This window comes from Scyliorhinus torazame, chromosome 6 (assembly GCF_047496885.1).
Source record: "Scyliorhinus torazame isolate Kashiwa2021f chromosome 6, sScyTor2.1, whole genome shotgun sequence".
Lineage (NCBI taxonomy): Eukaryota > Metazoa > Chordata > Chondrichthyes > Carcharhiniformes > Scyliorhinidae > Scyliorhinus > Scyliorhinus torazame.
The window spans coordinates 170445778-170466324 of record NC_092712.1 but is presented as its reverse complement, the minus strand read 5'-3'; the positions used below and the strand labels follow the sequence as shown (position 1 = coordinate 170466324).

At 43.5% G+C, this 20547-nt stretch overlaps 1 protein-coding gene across 3 annotated transcripts in view; it reads right to left on the bottom strand.

Moving 5' to 3' along the window:
• nxph1 (neurexophilin 1) overlaps positions 1–15582 on the bottom strand; it is a 186788-nt gene extending 171206 nt beyond the window's left edge. The window contains exons 1-2 of one of the 3 annotated variants that reach the window (XM_072509111.1): positions 15566–15582; positions 14665–14814 (exon numbers count right to left, since the gene is read on the bottom strand). In XM_072509111.1, coding sequence (XP_072365212.1) covers positions 14665–14715 — 51 coding nt within the window. In that variant the 5' untranslated portion in view covers positions 14716–14814; positions 15566–15582. Of the gene's footprint in view, positions 1–14664; positions 15090–15565 lie in introns of those variants that run through there. The other 2 variants (XM_072509110.1, XM_072509112.1) reach the window with 2 other exon arrangements.
• Positions 15583–20547: the final 4965 nt, after the last annotated feature.

The window sequence follows — 20547 nt, the reverse complement described above, 5'->3', positions numbered from 1 at the left end:
TAAATTGTTAATGTTTCAGTTAAAAACCTCATTACAGCAGAGAAGCAGTCGTTAGCCAACTGTTCTGGGATACACAGTTACATTATTGTGCATCTGAAAAAGAAATCCGGGGAGAGAATTTGCCGACTGATACCAATTAGAAACAGCCTCTAAATGGGTTACTACTAATTACCCTTTGTGTCATGTAGGTAGCAGAATGGGGAACAAAAATTGAACTCGAGCGCTGAACAGGCAAGATACAATTATGAAAATAAATCGTGTAACCGTCGATATAAAAATATTCAGATATCCAGATTGTAATGATAATGTTCTCGAAGCACCAATGTGCATTACTGCTTATTGGCAAACTTACTCGATAATTCAGGTGTCGTTTAGTCTTTGGTAGAATATATGCAGTATTATTACCTCAGAAGCACCTATTTTTCACAGTACAATAAATGAACGGTATATTTAAAATATACTGAAGGCCAGAGTAATGATTCTGGGGAAGTTGGGCGGGCCGTGGAAGCTCGTGCAATGCTGGGAGGTAAGGTCCTAAGCTTCCCATTCTATTTAACAACTACTGGAGATGTGGCAGTTTACCAATTAATTTGGGGTTAATGCGCTCATGGGCTCAAGAGACTTGAAGAAAGGATTTGTATGGTCTGGGGAGTTAGCGCTATCTAACAATGCAATTATACGTGAAGGTGATCGCAATAAAACTGATCCCATAACTCCTCAGCCTCCTTATTAGATTCCACTGGAACAGGCTTAAAGGGTCCTCACACTATCGTCAAGACCTTTAGCGGTTTCCCGAAGTTATTGAAGGTCAGATGACTTTTGCACTGTCTCCATTCACCTGTTTTTCATTCATTTTCAGACACAAGTACGTAACCGTTTATAAAAGTTGTTTGCACGGAGAGAGACAACGTTCAAATGGCCAGGACCCGGAGAAGTGGGTCAATGTCACAGCGACTGGAGACGTCACGTCTCTGCTGCATCCGAAACCTTCTGCGCGGGGCAAGCACTTTGCTTTGGGGCTGATGTCTTCTACGTGGTCTCGCAAGAAGTGTGTTCTGCAATTACACAAAATCCTTGTATTTATGCAGTCACAAAAATTCTAGATCTGTGCCTGTTTATTCTGTGTTTAATCTGGCGCTGAGAAGGCCTGGTGGCGACAGGCCCCTCATCAAGCAAAACTGCAGGGGAGGGGAGGTTAATTTTTCGAGATCATTCTTACCCCCTGAAACTATTCCCATATGTTTACCGCCCTCCAGTTATCAGTTTAGTTTGTGGACTCCCAATCTAAACGCTCAACATGTTTGAAGCTGTTCTGCGGGGGAGGGATATCCCTTGCATGTTGAATACAACACAAGGCAGGCATCCCTCCAAGGGACCTACGCTGTGCTTCTCGCAAAATGGGCTGGACTCGTTTCAAGCGGGTACAGGCAAAGGAACAATAGCCACAAACAAGGTGATTTCAGATAGGTCTGGTCTAGTATGGCAATTCTGATGAGCTGGCAGCCGACTGCATTGGTAATGTTCCGGTAATTGCAGCTGCCTTCGTTTTGGAAGCCTGTCTTTTCGGATTATGTGGGTGTTTCTGTCGAGTTCCGCTCCATCTTCTCAGAACAATACACTGATGGGAATAGGAAACGCGCTGCTCCTCGAATCTGCTGTCAGAACACTACTGTACCTCCCCCGATCGTCACTTAGAAAGTGTCGGTCGCCTGAATTCCCATCGTTTGCGGCAGTGATTCTTTTAACGTTATTAGAGAAGAATTGTTATAAGGCTTTTTTTTTTAATGGGCCTTTGGACCAGGTTGTTGGCCTGTTAGGGTGTTCCTTTAGAAATACCAAGGCCCAAGAAAGGACGCATTATAATCCTTCCACGCCTGCTATATTGCTGTTCTGCCCACCTTGTTTTTTTATAGACGAAACCATATTGGAAGCTCTTCACAAGTGATGGTCATATCGCAATAAACTGAAGATAATTGGTATGGGAATAAAAAGCAAAGCTAATATTCTAGCCTGAGTTTGCCCGTTGACTATGGTCTCCTACTTCAGTAATGTAACTCCCACTCGCAAGTAGAAGACTAGTTTACACTTAACCAACCTATGCTTATGGTTGAGAATAACATTTAAGGTTGTTTCTTCTCCAGGTAACACATCAGGATGGATTGTATCAACTCTTAACAACCTTTCCTTCCAAATCTAATCAAAACTTTAAGGTTAATCCTTTAATCATCTGACCCTAAAGTTGCCCAATTATTCCATGGATTTGCTTCTCCCTCTCTGTCTTCCCAAATTCCGCCCTAACATCTCGTTAGGTAGCTAGATGTCAAATCTTTGTTTGACTGAGGTAACATGAAGCAAATTGGGATGTTTTGCTACATAAAGGGTGCTATATCAATGCAAGTTGTTGTTGATGAAGCAGCAGTCAGTTTCCAATCATTTCCTATTTCTGTGTAACTGATCAAACATTGGGAACCTGGTCTGAATCCCGAACTAAAGGACTTTTGCACTACTTGTAAATTTCACCTGTCTGTTATAATTGGGCTTTGTACTAACAAGAATGACCTGAGCTTTCTGACATTAAATGATGGCAAAATATCTCTGGCACTATCTTTTATGACATAAGAACATAAGAACTAGGAGCAGGAGTAGGCCATCTGGCCCCTCGAGCCTGCTCCGTCATTTAATGAGATCATGGCTGATCTTTGTGGATTCAGCTCCACTCTCCGGCCCGTACACCATATCCCCGAATCCCTTTATTCTTTAGAAAGGTATCTATCTTTTTCTTAAAAACGTTTAAAGAAGGAGCCTCAACTGCTTCACTGGGCAAGGAATTCCAGAGATTCACAACCCTTTGGGTGAAGAAGTTCCTCCTACACTCCGTCCTAAATCTACTTCCCCTTATTTTGAGGCTATGCCCCCTAGTTCTGCTTTCCCCGACCAGTGGAAACAACCTGCCCGCATCTATCCTATCTATTCCCTTCATAATTGCATATGTTTCAATAAGATCCCCCCACATCCTTCTAAACTCCCATGAGTACAGCCCCAGTCTACTCAACCTCTCGTCATAATCTAATCCCCTCAACTCTGGGAGCAACCTAGTGAATCTCCTCTGCACTCCCTCCAGTGCCAATATGTCCTTTCTCAGGTAAGGAGACCAAAACTGAACACAATACTCCAGATGCGGCCTAACCAACACCCTATACAATTGCAGCATAACCTCCCTAGTCTTGAACTACATCCCTCTAGCAATGAAAGACAAAACTCGATTAGCCTTCTTAATCACCTGTTGCACCTGCACACCAACTTTCTGCGACTCGTGCACCAGCACACCCAGGTCCCTCTGCACAGCAGTATGTTTTAACATCTTACCGTTTAAATAATAATCCATTCTGCTGTTATTCTTCCCAAAATGGATAGCCTCACACTTGGCAACATTGAATTCCATCTGCCAGACCCTAGCCCATTCACGTAACCTATCCAAATCCTTCTGCAGACTTCCGGTATCCTCTGCACATTTTGCTTTACCACTCATCTTAGTGTCGTCTGCAAACTTTGACACATTGCACTTGGTTCCCAACTCCAAATCGTCTATGTAAATTGTGAACAACTGCAGGCCCAACACTGATCCTTGAGGGACCCCACTAGTTACAGGTTGCCAACCAGAGAAACACCCATTTATCCCTACTCTCTGCTTTCTGTTAGTTAACCAATCCTCTACCCATGCTACCACTTTACCCTCAATGCCATGCATCTTTAGTTTATGCAGCAACCTTTTGTGTGGCACCTTGTCAAAAGCTTTCTGGAAATCCAGATATACCACATCCATTGGCTCCCCGTTATTTACTGCACTGGTAACGTCCTCAAAAAATTCTACCAAATTAGTCAGACATGACCTACCTTTGTGAACCCATGCTGCGTCTGCCCAATGGGACAATTTCCCTCCAGGTGCCCCGCTATTTCCTCCTTAATGATAGATTCCAGCATTTTCCCTACAACCGAAGTTAAGCTTACCGGCCTATAATTACCCGCTTTCTGCCGACCTCCTTTTTTAAACAGTGGTGTCACGTTTGCTACTTTCCAATCCTCTGGGACCACCCCAGAGTCTAGTGAATTTTGATAAATTATCACTAGTGCGTTTACAATTTCCCTAGCCATCCCTTTTAACACTCTGGGATGCATCCCATCAGGGCCAGGAGACTTGTCTACCTTTTGCCCCATTAGCTTGCCCAATACTGCCTCCTTAGTGATTACAATCATCTCAAGGTCCTCACCTATCATATCTTTATTTCCATCAGTCACTGGCATGTTATTTGTGTCCTCCACTGTGAAGACTGACCCAAAAAACCTGTTCAGCTCCTCAGCCATTTCCCCGTCTCCTATTATTAAATCTCCCTTCTCATCTTCCAAAGGACCAATATTTACCTTAGCCACTCTTTTTTGTCTTATATATTTGTAGAAGCTTTTACTATCTGCTTTTATGTTCTGAGCCAGTTTACTTTCATAGTCTACCTTACTCTTCTTTATGGCTTTTTTAGTAGCTTCCTGTTGTCCCCTAAAGACTTCCCAGTCCTCTAGCCTCCCACTAATTTTATGACTTTGAGTATTGATGCCAAGCCCCTAGACTTTCTATCCCGTCAATGCTTCTCTGTGACACTGAAAAACCTGAGCTCAGCGAGATGTGTATGGGCAGTGTGGCCGAAGCTCCAATGTAATGTCAACAGGTGCAACCGAAACTTACAAATCTTAAAATGGCCTAGCAGATATGTCAAAGAGCACATGGAGTAGAATTTATGGCAACAGCTCAGTACAACCAGAGTCCAGGATAATATAAGAAGTGTAGGAATGATCTCAAAGGAAATTAGGAAAGTGGAGAGAGGGCATAAAAACTATTGAGAAGCAAAATCAAGATATACACAACTATGTTACAAAATGCATTTTAAAAGGTTACTGAGGAAAGGGTGGGGGTCAGAGAACAAAAAGACAATGTGTGTGGAGGCAGAAGATGCGAGCATGGTTCAGAATGTATACTTTGCATCTGTCTTCACAAATGCCATTGGAGATATTGTGGCTAGGGGAGAGTTGTGAAATATTGGGCGCAATAAGCATAATGAGAAAGGAAAGAGTAAAGTGTTTAGTATTTCTTGAAAGTGGCTAAACTGCCAGGCCCAGATTAAATTCTTCCCACATTGCGAAGCAAAGACTCTTAGTCATTTTCCAATCAGGAACCTACTGCCTCAAAGGCTGATAGAGGCAGAAGCCCTAATCCCGTTTAGACATTTAAACCAATTAGATCTTCATTTGAAGTGCCATGATCTACAGGCGACTGCCCAGGAGCTAGAACGCGGGGGACGTAGACTGCTTAGCTCTTGCTGTCGAAGCAGTTATGATGGACCGAATATGCAATAAATCTGTATGTTTCTAACAAATGTACTAAACCTTAGGACAACGATTGTACTGGGACCTCAACACATTAGCATTGGGAATTCACATCCAGAAAGACCCGCCCCATATACTATGTGTTATTCCTGGTCCTGTCCAGTTCCAGCCAATGGTCGAAATTGGGTAAACTGTTCAGTTTTAGATTGCGGCGGTTGATCAGCCGGTTCACTCCACCAGTGGATCAGAGAAGACTACCCGCGGCTCAGGGCTTCAAAAATAACTAAACACCAAATACTGCGGGTGCTGATAATCTGAAAAGGAAACAGAAATTGTTTGATGGGAGAGTGGTCAGCAGGTCTGGCAGCATCTGTGGAGACAAAAAGAGCGTTAATGTTTTGAGTCAAATGTGACTCTTAATTGGAGAGGTAAGTAGATAGAATATGTGTACATTACTTCTGATGAACAGTCAGATAGGACTCGAAAGATTAACTATGTTTCTCTCCACAGATGCTGCCAGTCCTCCAAAAAGACTGTCCATTTGCCCATCCAATAGCGAAGTATCTCGGTGCAATGTTTTCAAAGTGACTCCCGCAGGCGACGTCAGTAGCTGCAACAACTTTTGGTCGCTACAGCAAAAGTTTGCAAGTTTCCGAGGCTTCTGTCCACTTTTTTTTCACCGTGAGGACCTGGAGCAGAGGAGAGGCGGGTGAAGGGAGGCGGAACCCAGCCTCGCCTACCATTTGCTGGGTCAATAGCCCAAGACAATGGAGATTTCCTGGCCGATTGGTTGATTGCTGCAAAACCTTTCTGCTTCATGCCATCGTCCTAAAGCGTGTTCTGTTCAGCAAATTACCAATCCACCCTGCAACCGGATTCAGGCTACTCGCGGCCAACAATACAGATTCGAGTCCGTATCTTCCATTTATTTTCAGGTATTTGATTCCGGAGGCAAGTCTTTGCATGAGAGGTTAAGGAAAGTACAGTTTACGACATAGTGGACAAAGTTTCCGGAGGTGGCGGGGTTCTGATGAGTACATGTAATTTGATTTTTACTCAGGAGGCAGGTGTTTCTATCTTAAGGTATTAGTCAGCCTTCGCCCTCGCATTCATGTGGTAACCTTCGTAACCTTAGTCATTTCAAATTAACTGTTTTCTTGGACAAAAGTAACCTTTTGTTTCGATGAGTTTGTTATAGGTCAACCGGGCATTTGGCGACGCCCAGAATGCAGGTTTGGGGACTACACATTCCGTGTTGAAGTTTAAATCACACTAGGGAGGCCAGATTTGTTTCGTTAACAAGATGTAGAATGTGTTTGGTGTACGCGAGAGAAAGGTGGGCCATGAAAGGAGTGTGGGTGACAAAGTAAGCTCATTTCAGGCGACCTTAAAGAAATGGAATGTCCATTTAGAAAGAGCTTGATGATCAGGTCCTTGACTCTTCCAAAGTGGTTTTACAACTTGTCGGTTACTCTCCAAGGTACAATCGCTGGTTCTTTTCATTCATTTTTTTTTACGGGATCTGAGTGTTCACTAGCTAGGCCAGCATTTATTGTCCCGTCCCTAACTGCCCTCCATTTCAGAGGGCATTTTGCAGTGAGCCACATTGCTGTAGATCTGGAGTCACATGTCAGGCCAGTCCTTTTGTGACAGTGAGTTAATGGTCCAATTTACAAGTTGGAGCTAGAATGAGATAATGTGACATATTTCAGTAATTCCTCTCTCCAAAATTCGGTAGGCAGGTACAATAAAACGGTAATGAAAATGTAACATCTCTAGAAAGAATCAGATGGGAAAATGCACATTTTAGAGCAGCGAAGATTTTTCTAAGCTGTTACAATAATCACTCAACCATATAACGTAGTCGTTGTGTAACAGTCGTATTACAGGATAAGAGCGTTAAATATTGACTGATTCAATACCACCACTCCTCCCCCCCCCCCCCCCCCCATACCCCAAGAGAACCCGCCATCTGCATTAAAGTGGTTTGTTTGCATAAAGCACTCGGTTCATCTTCCATTTGCACATCTGTAGAAAGCACAGAAATGGTCATTATACAGTAATGCAGTGTGTACGTAAAATGGGAAGTTATGAAAGAAAGAGCAGATTCATGTGGTTAAAAACAAATCGTGGGACTTTATTCCTTTAGGTTCAATTTGTTTTCTTTGACAGTCTCTGGTTAGAATTGATTCCGGCACAAAAACACAGCCGGTGATCTTTTTTCCGAATTTCATAAAAGACGCGTGAAGCGACCCCACGATCCAATTCGAGGAATGACCGGTGTCCATCCAGGAGTACTGATAGCTTCATCGCGCTAGTGAAGTATAGGCACACACATACTTCAAACACATCCTCACTTCCCTGTTACCAAATGTCACAGTGACCAAATATAATCTGGATATTTGATTTGGACAAATCGTTTATATTGTGTGAAAAATATATCGCTTTCTGTTTTTCATGAAAAATAGTGCAAATTGCCGTAAATCATTACTAACAACAGTTGTATTTCTGTAGTGAAATAAAGTGTTTTACTTTATTGTCTGTTAATTGGAAAGCAGAGGGCTTAGTTTGTAATATTCCTCCCATTGCACTGGTGTTAACCAGGTCCAGACTGTCATCTGGAGCTGGAGCCGGAAGTGTGTTGTCATTGCTGGACACATGTAGCAACTTTCCAAAGCACGTTTCTCCACCAAGAGATGGGTTCAAATATAATGACTGATGTGGGAATGTGCTTGCTTGTTATATCGGTGTGTCTCCTTGTTGTCTTTCTGCACTGTGCTGGATTCCCCTGGGCCTTGCAAATATGTTCCTGATGACAGGGTCAAATATGAGCCTCTCTCTCATTACTTTCCCAAGACTCTGAATCCCGATAATCGGAATTTAAATACTTCAGTCAAACCCAATTGGGTCATTTTCTTTCGAGGGTGGGCGATTGTTTTATTTTTTGTTTGAAACCCACTCTCATCTGGAATAAGTCTTCAAGGAAAATAAAACTCTGAAAAACGTTAGCAGCACTTCCGAACTGTAGTCAGCTTCAAAACAATTTGGTCAAATTCAGGTCAGCTCCCACCCCTCTGAGTGGGAGGCAGAGTGCTGCAATATTTTTATACAGCTGAGGGACGTAGTTCCATAAAATCTGAAACAGTAATGTGCGTTTTTAATACGTTTCAAAGTTCAACTGAGATTGAGAATAAAAGACTAAAGATATAATTTTGTCTGACGCGGAATGTTCGGAGTTGAAAAGATGCACCGCGTTCCTTTCTGAATGTGGTGTGTCTTTCTGCATGTGGTGTGTCTTTCTTTCTGAATGTGGTGTGTTTCTTTCGGCCTAGATAAGACGCCAATGGGATACTAACCCCTCCTGTTAATATTCTTCATATCAAAAGCACCGCGTTCCTTTCTAAATGTGGTGTGTCTTTCTGAATGTGTGTCTTTCTGAATGTGTGTATCTTCGCCAATGGAATACTAACCCCTTTCCTGCTAATATTCTTTATATTTAAAAAAACTGTCAGGGAAAATTGTTGCTTTATATGTAAAGATGATTGGATCGCTGGGACAGCTAATAAATCAGGGAAATTACAAAACGACCATTTCCTTCAATCGTAAATCCAGAAGCGGCATCTATCATTTTGTCAATTCCAGCGCAAGTGGCTGCAATTAATATCCATTAAGTAAGCATGTAATATGAATGGTACAGTGAGTATCCACTCCAGTATTGCATTTAAATCGGCGTTAAATAGGTGAAGCTTTTTCATGGCTGCCACTGGTTTGTTGCAGACATTGAAAGTCTCTCTGACCCGCTGCATGGGCAAACTCCAATTCACATTGGACTGTGTTTACATGTGAGTGTGTTAGAGCAATTGGCAATAATGAAATGGCCACGGAAATCGTGATGGAAAGCTCCTCAGCATTTGGTATCTATTGAAATATCATGCTCCGTTGTCTCCCGGATGGAATACCACTGCTTGGGGCTACAGATGAAGTGATGTATTTTAATGGAATGTGATGGCAAATCTTTAATTAACAACAATCAAAAGTGGAACTGGCTGCAGTTACTGCCAACGGCGGGATAACCCAGGCCCTTCTTTACTGGCCTACAGCACCCATCAAATAGCCGAGATCTAACTTGTAAAGCCAACAAATGATTTTGTTGTCGGAATGTGGCATTTATTATCTCATCAACAAATGATTCTTGACAAATCTCCGATTAATATGCATTCCCAACCACTATATTAATTTAGATGCATGTCTCTCCGTTATTCAATTATGTAATCTTTTACCCCGATTTATCTTTATTTGCGTGTAGTTCGCTAATTAACTTCGAAGAGCTTTTTAAAGGACGTGTTCTTTCAGCCAGATATCCTACCTTCTATTAAATTGCATAGATACCCTTGGAGTGGTGTGCGACAGAGCAAACAGAAAAAATCGCTGCTAATATTCATCTTGGGAGCACTTTCATTAAACGTAATTCATTCGACTTTCAAGCTAAATTAAATGACATCCTTACAACAGAAGCTGCTTTTTTACAGACGGACAGCTAACTGTTTTTATTTCACTTTATTGCCACTTTGATAAAATGCAGCTCGTCAACTGGACAATCTTCTGTATGTAGAATCTATTCAACTGTGTTCACAGAGAGTCGGCTAGGTTGTTTAAGTTTGGCTTAGAGCGGACGCGGTGTAAGAGCAGAGGAATCTTGTCCTGCTTTTTGCTTTCAGCTTTCCAATCGCTGGATCAGCGGCAGACCGGAATGGCAAGATCATTCTGCTTGGAAAGGCTCGATAACCATTTCGACACAAGAGAGCTGCTTCCAATATTCCTGCTCGCGTGCACCAGCAATGGAACCGCCTCTGCATTCTGAAAGACGTGTGATTCCCTGAACAGTACAGAACTTAGTGAATTAGAAGAACCGTCTAGTATTTCGATGTCTTGGTTGCACCTTAATCAAACCCATAGGTTTAACTTGCGGCGCTCTCTCCGTGCGCCCAGAAACGTTTTAGAAAGTTGTGGAAAGATAACCGAAATCGTTCCCTTAATGCTAATTCTGTTTTATTGCAATCATAAATATCTAACTTAACCGTACAGCCCCCTACACCATTTTACAGCCAATATCTCAGCTATGCTTTCGCAACGGCGCAGGAATCCATTGGACTACAGCCAAACTATGAGCTCCTCAAACATTGATAATTACAACAGAGCTACCTGGAATTCCAAGAGAACCAAATAAATGAACATTCCCTTCTTATTTAATAAGCCAGCTAAAAGGAACTCAACAACACTGTTGGACGTATTGGAAGTAAAGGAGCAGGGAAACATGTCTAATGTACACACACACTCACATGTATAGACACAGGCCTCGCCAAAGCAACACAAAATTTTACTTAAAGTCAACAATATATTATGGAAGCATCTCCATTATTAACAACAGCGATGAGGAATGTTGTTCCAGTCTAGATTGGGCTTTAGACTTGGTTCGCCTTCCCATACCCTCTGAGCAGAGGAAACCACTGCACAGCGCCAACCACAGGCCAAACGGTGACCACTTACTTAATTACTCGGGTAAGCTGTCCAAACCAAACGCAAAACAAAATAGGTACCGACCACCTCGCCCCCAAAATATGCACTTGTGAAAAAATGCTTTGAAATCGAACTCACGGAAATGCTCCCAAGTTCAGGGCAATGGCATTCTCAATTATCCGTATGAAAGGATTAAAGCAATGTTGTGGAACATTACCGTTGCGTTCATTAGAAATGACAATTCCCCTCACTAAAAACTAGAGAGGTATTAAAACTATACACAGTCCCTTACCAATGGACTGATGGTTAAAAGTCTGAAAGGAAGTTGTTGGGGGTAAAACATTCTACCCGCCCGATAGTCCATGGCCTGAAGATACATCAACAATTGTTAATTGACACTTCGGAAAATGAAGGCTTCAGTTATGTACTTATGGGATATACCTGTTTGGCAATTAGTACATAACGAAATGCTTTATCGATTTTGTCATAAATGCAGCCGAATGCACGCAGGACTATCCCCGGAATGTGGTAATAAACCTTGGTGAGCGAGCCATTTAAATTACTGGAAATTTGGAAACAGCCGCCAAGTCAGCTTTGTCATTTATTGTACGGCAGTGTCACTAAATAGCATTCAGCAATGATAAATCCAATGCCGACAGGGCGTTTGTAGCGTACATTAAGTGTCGACAATGATACAAAACTACTTCAATTGTCCTTTTTAGTATCAGAATTATTGGTGCCCAGATTTATTCCTGATCTGTACAAAACTGTACAAAGGCCTGTACAAAAGCCTATTAAAGGTTATTACCAGCAAACACTTTCGTGGGCACACTGCTATATTGTGGTTTTTTTTGTATTGTCGATATATACTATCTATTCTCTCTGTCTCCATGTGAAGGAAATCCTTTTGCACACCCTTGCCTCCTAACTTGGGAACTCTGAGCTTCTGTCCATTCCGATAGCTAGGCGTGTGCCATATGTTGCAGTCACCTCCTAGCTGATTGTCATCCTCCCTTTGTATAACAGCAGCCCATTGCTTCATGATTTCCTTCCCCTGCCCAAGGCTTCAGTCTATCCGGTGTTTGGCTAATGTCCAGGAATTTCTTCTTTTAAAGCTTGCAGATAAGCTTGTAAAAGAAATTTCTCGCCCTTGGACTCAGGGCAGATCGAAGTCCATTTGCGAGACTAAATAGCTGGAGTGGTGGGGGTGGGGGGGGGGGTGAAAGAGGAGGGCTGAGGTGGGGGTGAGGATGTAGGGCGAGGGGGTCAGATCTGCTATCGGTTCTTTTCAGGACGTCAGTTCTCCAATTCCCGCGTCATTCTATTTGTGAAGGATTTTTCTTTTCTTTCACATTACACGCTTAAATACGACATGTCGATTTATATTTCTGTATTGTCTGTCTGAAACAAACACTGTAAAGTATGTGCTCCAAAGAAATATAAAAGGGTTCAGAAAAGTGGTCTTTAAAAGCTCTCCATGTCCGGGTAGCATGTCTTTGCTCCGAATGCAGGAATGTCATGCTAGCATTGCAGCTTTGCGTCATTGTTAGGTAGTGTCGTTCAGAAATACTTGCAGGATTTCACATTTATGTCTGCGATCTGTCTATTTAACAATGAACATCCTTGTGTTTAAAGTCATTTGTCTTCGCATCGAAGCTTAAAGGAGCCTTGCCTATTTTCGATAAACATGTCCCCTTGTAACATTCACCCGAAATTAGCCAATTGTAGGCTGCCTCTTTGTGATCACTGTGTTTAAACACATTTTTGCAATTTATTTTGATCTACGGCTGTTCAATAGTTCGAGACCTGCCCCAATTCCCTTTCCCCACTTAAACTCTTAACCGTTTTGTTGGAGTCTTTGATAACATCGTGCCATCATTGAACACGCTATTTATTTAACTTTGAAAATACAATATCCACTCAATGAGATTTTTTCCATTAATATTATTAATTGGAAGCTTAACTTCACCATTTTAGGCTAAATAAGAATTGGACTGAAAAAACTTACTGTACGAACGAGTTTGCACCAAGAAGGCATTGCAGCTAATGAAGTCTGTGACTACGCGATAATTAAATCAGCATAACCCTTAGGTTGAATGCTCCCATTTCACAATTTCAAGACAATAAATGCGGCTCTGGTGAAAACAGTACGCGGTGGAAATAACCATTGCGGCAATTAGAAAAGATGGACTGCTACTCAAAACCATTGCATGGACGTTAAAGTGTTGGAAAGCAACCAAAGCCATTTGTCAAGCAGGAGGATCGTATCCGAGTTTTTACATGTTAGTAGTTGTGAGTTAAGGTGACTCTGGTGACTCAAACGTTTCTTTATTTTGTGTCCCTCAGTTGATAACAACTGGAAGAAAAGGCCCCTTGCTGCGCTCCAGGAAGTTAACCATCAGATATTTTATGTGTTCTAACAGCTGACTGAATTCAACAACACATAATGAATATATAACTATAACATGAAATGCAGATCTCATCTGGAGATACTTTGCGCTTCCCTTTTGTTCTCTTTCTCTTTATTTCACGGCCCACGTGGTCATTTTCTCCATCGTTTTGTCCCTTCTCTTTCTGCCCATTCTCTCTCGGTTTTAGTGCCGCTTTCCTGCTGTTTATCCCTCTGTTACACTATTTATCTCTTCATTTGCACTATTTGAGGACACCCCAGTTAAATGCCTTCCGCAGTCCTACCTGTGCAATCTTTAACGAAACATTGAAAATAAGCAGGGGCCTACAGGTTATCAGTTGTTGGAGCAAATTTCAACCTCAATACCCCACAGCACAATGTACCCATTAAGGAAGATGGAGAGTTCGATATAAGAAACATTTGTCCATTGTGCTGAAAGAAGCGTTGGGTCCCCGGCAATGAAATATGTGCGTTCATCGCCCTAAATTGTACCTGAACAACATGTTGTGATCTACAGCACTCTCTGTCGACGTAATGTCCTAACTACAATCAGCGTTGTCTGTACTCCATTTACAAGAAGCAACTCCACAGAGACCACCGTAATTATCCAAGACGCCAGGCGTTCTTCGTTAAGACGCGTTTTCCCTTTTAACCGTTAAAATACCTCAAAGGAACTACAAATCCATGCCATCATAAATTAAAAGCAAACCAAACTGTTACCATGAATGTTTATGCAGCGACCTAAGGACCGTCGAAAATGTTCCTGAAGCTTAGTGTATCTGAGCTAAAGTATGTGTCTCAGAGGTTGCAGCTTGAAGTGACAGAACTCACACTGGTGTTAATGCAGAAGCAACCAAAAATAATTCCGCTCATCCAACCTACACAATTGTTACCCCGACGCGAAGAATGTAACTCTGACAGAAGGGGTGAGGGAATCGAAGGAACCCTAACAGATATAGATTAGTCAGTTGTTACACTGCCGTTAATATTCTCTCCGAGTCTCCAGTCAGCTCGCACTTAATCATGTTACACTTAAAAATCAGCAAATCTGATAGCATTTATTTTCAGGTCTAGGGACTGAAATCAGAACTCCCAGATTCCCGGTCATTTGCAATCCTATTCTGCCACCGGGAGGTATAAAGCGGTACGAATGATTATCAATACGAAGTCTGCTGGAATTGAAACTGTTTAACTGAACAATTGAGCTAAACATACAGTGGAATGTCTCAATTCACTAAAACAGCAGCATCAGACAACATTCCATGATTCCTTCTTCCAGATCCACAACGCAACCTGTAAATAGGTGCATCGCTCATCACTACAGCGTTTTAAATATTGCATTTAAAAAGCGTACGCAAACTTACCAGATAAATACTGCTCTGAAGGAGGACAGCGTACCAATAAACAGCCTGCATTCTCCTCTCTTAAACTTCCTCTGCTTTCCGTTTGCTTCTTAACATAGATCCACCTTGTATCCGCCAGAGCAAAGAGGGAGCTTTCACGAGCCTGTACATCTAAACAAAAATGAAATTATAGACCCCATGACCACTAAACAAGGTTACTTCAGATAAAAAAAAATACGATTAAATGCGAATTAATCCAGCAAAACAGTGAAGCAATCTCATAATTCAGTGCCTGCCAAGTTTCAATTCAGGGACGATTAAATCTGATCATTGGTGATCAGCCCCTCTCTGCCGCCGCCTCAACTCGGTTCCAAACGCCAATCGAGTCCGGGCTGGCTGCACTCGAGCACGTCACTGCCCGTGACATCGCAGCCGGCTGCCTATCAGCGGCCGGCAGCAGCAACCCCCCCCCCCCCCCAATCCCCAACCCAGCCCCAGTCTCAGCCACAGCTCCAGTCTCCAGTCTCAGCTCCAGTCTCTGCTTCAGTCCCAGCCTCAAGTCTCAGCAGCCACCCCCAGCCTCTCAGCCTCAGTGCACAGCCCCTCAGCCCCTCAACCTCCCAGCCTCTCAGCCCCCCAGCCTCTCACCCTCAATCCCTCAACCGCCCAGCCCCTCAGCCCCCAGCCTCTCAGTTCCTTAGCTCCTCAACCCCCAGCCTCTCAGCCCTCAGCTCTTCCGTCCTCAGACCCAGATTCTCAGCCCCTCAGTTCCTCAGCCACCAGCTCCTCAGCCCCCAGCTTCTCAGTCCCTCAGCCTTTCAGTCCCCTCAGCCTCTTAGCCCCAAGCCTCTCAATGTCTCAACCCCTCAGCCCCCAGCCCCAGCAGGAGGGAAGGGAGGAGAGGGGATCAAACTCGAAAAACCTGGGGTCTGAGCGACAGATAAAGCACTGCTGCAAGAACACGTTTGCATGCATGCTCCGCTTTCAGGCGAACTGTTTTTTGCTTGTGGTTAGTTTAAAGATGTTAGTGAGCGGAGTAAATGCTTGCCTTGGGGTTCTTGACGCCACTCTATACATTTAGTCAATAGGTATCTTGGCTGCTAGATACAGGTGCTTGCAGAGTGCAGCTGGTAATGGGAAGTGAGTGTGCACACTACAGTACTGCCTGTGCTGCTCCATTTGAGTTATACACCCGCATTGTTGTATTCTCAAGGCGCCATCTGATTAGTTATAACAATGCACAATATTTATGCAAGAACAATGGTCCCATAATTCACAAATTCAGCATCTATTGATTATAATTGTTAGATTGCTAGAATTTCATCAGCTGAATTGTAATGCTGACATATGTTATGGTGTTAATCACATTGTTATTATTTCTGCAGACTGACGAGATTACTTTTCCTCTCATTAAGACCTCACAAACTGAATAGATATCGTTCCAATGTTTATGTATTTCACATGGATATTTGAACTACTGCGTGACATTATTTTGAAGGATCATGAGAACATTTTGCATTGTTCTGCACAGATTATTGTTTTGTTTCGATGTCATTAGATGAGCATAAGTGGCGCACTCAGATTTTAAGCATGCTTATTATTTTCACTCTTCTGAATTTGAAATACCACTCACGTTGTTTACACAATCAACCTCCCTTTGAATTGATGGCATCATTATTAATAATATATAATTACCGAAGCGTTATCAGACGGATAATAATACCTTACTGATTCACTGGAACTGCTAATGATAGTAAGGTGTAACCGACCCTTTTCCGTACATTGGGCTGCACAGATTACCTGCTGCTTGTTCTGTCTCAGCATAAGGCGCGGAGAGTTTTTTTTTATAAAACCAATATTTTTGCCCCCATTTAAGACCAGGGGGTAAAGTACCCGCCCCGTGTGAGATTCTGTGCTCCCTGGCATTTGAAAGATTTAGTGATTGGGAATTTCCACAATAAATGATTGTTTGTCTCCCCCCTCACACATACACACACTCGCAGAAGGAGGGGAGTTAACGTCACTGCAGCTCACCGACCGGGACCCTCCTGTTGCCCCGATTTCACGAGGAACTATGATGGAGAGCAGAGAGCTTGTGGAGGGGAGCACCGCAGTTACAAAAGTAGCTGCTTCAACAACAGCCGAGAGGCAGCTTCGGGGGAGTTAGATTAAAACATGAGGCGAGTTCTTTCACTGTTTAGCCTGGACCGGCGATGTCCGGATTCGCTCTCTTCACATTTCTCTTGTAATAGACGAGGGTCAGACTATGAACGAGGAGCATGGCGCAAAAATAAGACAAAGCCTTCACTAATATGTTGGCGCGAGTGAGGGCTTTCCAGTGAGAGGTTTGCCTTCCTTTAAACCCCAGCACAGAGAAAGGACTCCCTCAAGAGGAGAGTTTCCAAGCAGCCGAAAATTACATTGTGAAGAGTTGCGGGGGGGGGGGGGGGGGGCGCATGTTTAAAGTTCTGTTCACATATACTCCGATTGAGGTATTAAATGAGCGGTATTTCCATCTTTGTCGGGGAGGGAATCTGGGTATAAGAGAGAGGACGAGGAGGAGTCCACTGTTGAAGCTACAACGCGGCACCTTGTGACTATTTATGAGTTGTTCTGGACTCAAAATAGTGTGGGCTACAAAGTTGTTGCCGGAGAAGCTGAAGTGCATCAGGGCGGGATTCCCGCCTCCACTCAGGGGTCTTGAAGAATAGGAGGCGGCAAAGACAGACTTCTACTTGCCGGGGTGTGGGTCCCTGAGCTGAAGCTTGAGACTTGTTTCTTTTTTCAAATATCTATGTTTGTGTAAATATGTTGGCGCCAAGCGATTCCTGGGGCACGCTCGGAAATAACATTCTGACAACCTTCTGTCATCATTAAACTCCCCTGACAGAGTGAGAATTGTAAAGAATAGTGCGGAGTCAAACATACAATAAAAACACTGGAAGCTCCTGGGGGCTCCGTGGGGTCAGTGATGATGGAGAGCTCGGTGGAGAGGGTCCCTTTACTTCCATCGCAGGCACAACCCAGATTGTCAGATTGTTGTGTCGCTTCTGTAAACCGCAGCCCCAACAGGAAGAGTTGAGAGCTGAGACCTCTCTCCAGTGATAGGCGAATTAATGTTCCACTCGCAGTTCCATCCTACTGATAATGAAACAACATTTTATTTCACTAATCTGGTTGCATTACAGTCAAAACATAGGCGCCTAATCTCAGTGCGAAGTTGCAGGAAAATTCCTGCCGCTATATATAGCCCGATAGCTGGAGGGGGATGGAGTGCCTTCCTTCTGCAGGCAGGTCCTGCCTCGCACATTTAACTTGTTTCCTTTCGACATTTCAAGCTCTGGAGAACATGCTGGGGGGGGGGGGACTGAATGGTCTCCTCCGGCTCCTACATACCTCTGCTCATTTATCATTTTATTGGGGGGTCATCTCTTTGCTGGTTGTGATCGGATTTCTAATACTTTGCATTGTTTCAGTGATTTCTTCCAACAGCGCTCCTCCTTACGCTCGGGCTGCCAAATGTGTCCCAGTGCCCATCTGTTCTAGTCACAGGCGGTAAATCTGTACCTGCCTGTTATTATTTGCACCACTTAAATACGGTTTCAGGCAAGTTTACACACGGAGATGAGAGATCCCTGCATCGGTAAATCTGACCGCATTAATATTTGTGTCAGTTAACATAAAGTGACCATTCCTGAGATTCAGGAATTGCTGAATTGCCACAGTCGGCATCGACCACTGCTGACACTTTAGAGTAAAAGGAGAGATTAATTATTTCAAGCAAGTCCCCAGCCGTGCGACTCAAAGGCAAGCTATTAGCAGTCTTACAGCGCCTCGGTGTGGCCATAAAATATACTGAACTATTATTGCCTTGCATTGCTTTAAAACGTACAAAGAGACGTTAGAATACTAATAATAATAATCGTTATTATTGTCACAAGCAGGCTTACATTAACACTGCAATGAAGTTACTGTGAAAATCCCCTAGTCGCCACACTCTGGCGCCTGTTCGGGTACACTGAGAGAGAAGTCAGAATGTCCAATTCACCTTACAAGCATGTCTTTCGGGACTTGTGCGAGGAAACTCAGGAGCACCCGGAGGAAACCCATGCGCAGGCACGGGGAGAACGTGCAGACTCCGCACAGACAGTGACCCAAGCTGGGAATTGAACCAGGGTCCCTGGTGCTGTAAAGCAATAGTGCTAATCAACACAAGTAATTAAACCAAAAAAATTGACAATTTTAGCAACTAATTTGACCGAGTGAAAATATCGCTGAACAGAGAGACATGTTACCAATTCATCTTCCAATCAGGACAAATGCAAGAATGTCACATTGCAAACAATCACAACAACTTATACCACAGGAGAAAAGGTCCCTAGATTAGGCTTGAACCCATCTTCATCTGACTGATTTCTCCGGCTGTTGCGATTCACTGTTCCAGCCGGCAACGCATCCTCGCCTGCCGGTTTCCCGGCGGCGTGGGGTGGCGTCAAATCCCATTGCCAAGCTGTGGGAGTAGTGAATCACGCTGTCAGCAAATGGTGCACCACCAAGAAACATGGGTCAGGTACACCAGAGAATCCAGCACATTATACTTCAAATGTTAAAGGGCGACTCCATCTCCACCCCAGGTGGCGGTGTCTGAAGAATGCAGAGGAGTTCTCCCTGATGTCATGACCTCAACCAATAGCGCGAAAATGAATGAACTGAATATTGTGTTTGTGAGACTTTGTGCACAAAGATTATCTCCCACATTTTCTACATTACAACAGTGACAGCACTTTGAAAGTGTACAATTGAGTGGAAAACCCTTTTGACATCCAGAGGTTGCGAAAGAAGCTATAAAATGTTTCTTTCTCAAAGAAACTGAAATTGACCACTGTGGTCTGTTTATATTTCATATTTCAGGTGCAATTTTAGTTCCACACGTAAAGTGCACAACTTTCTATTTTCATTATCCAAGCGAAGCTGCCAAAATCCTCAGGAGACATCCAATTTCATAAAGTATTTGGCATGAGCCATCTTTGCAGTGACTTCTTCTCGATTTGGGACCAGGTAGTGCTCCCATTTGATATTGTTATTGAGGCATTTCGGATCAATGCACATGCGTAAGTCACCATTTGGTTTGCGAACACACACCATTGAGCTCACCCAGTCAGTTGGTTCAGTGACTCTGGATATGATTTTGCACTGCAACATCCTGTCCAGTTCATCCTTCAGACGGTCTCTTGAAGGTGCTGGCACTCTGCAAGGTGGATGATTTACCAGCTTAGCAACGCTCTTTAGCTGAATGCTATAAGTGAACGGTAATGTGTCCACTCCACTGAATACATTTGGGACTTTGCATAGGATCTCCTCTATCTCATCACTGAGAGAACCAAAATATTGGCTGCCAGTATGGATTCTCTGCACTAAATTTAGCTGTATATATAGGGCAGCACGGTAGCATAGTGGTTAGCACAATTGCTTCACAGCTCCAGGGTCCCAGGTTCAATTCCCGGCTTGGGTCACTGACTGTGTGGAGTCTGCATATTCTCCCCGTCTCTGCGTGGGTTTCCTCCGGGTGCTCCGGTTTCCTCCCACAGTCCAAAGATGTGCAGGTTGGGTGGATTGGCCATGCTAAATTGCCCTTAGTGTCCCAAATTGCCCTTAGTGTTGGGTGGGGTTACTGGGTTATGGGAATAGGGTGGAGGCGTGGACCTTGGGTAGGGTGCTCTTTCCAAGAGCCGGTGCAGACTCGATGGGCCGAATGGCCTCCTTCTGCACTGTAAATTCTATATATGCGTCCACATCTATCAGTGATGATGTCATTAGTTGAGTCAACTATCTCAAACTCAAAGGGAATGCATATCTCACAATTCTTAACTGTGAGACCGCATGAACCTCTTGTTGCAATTTTGT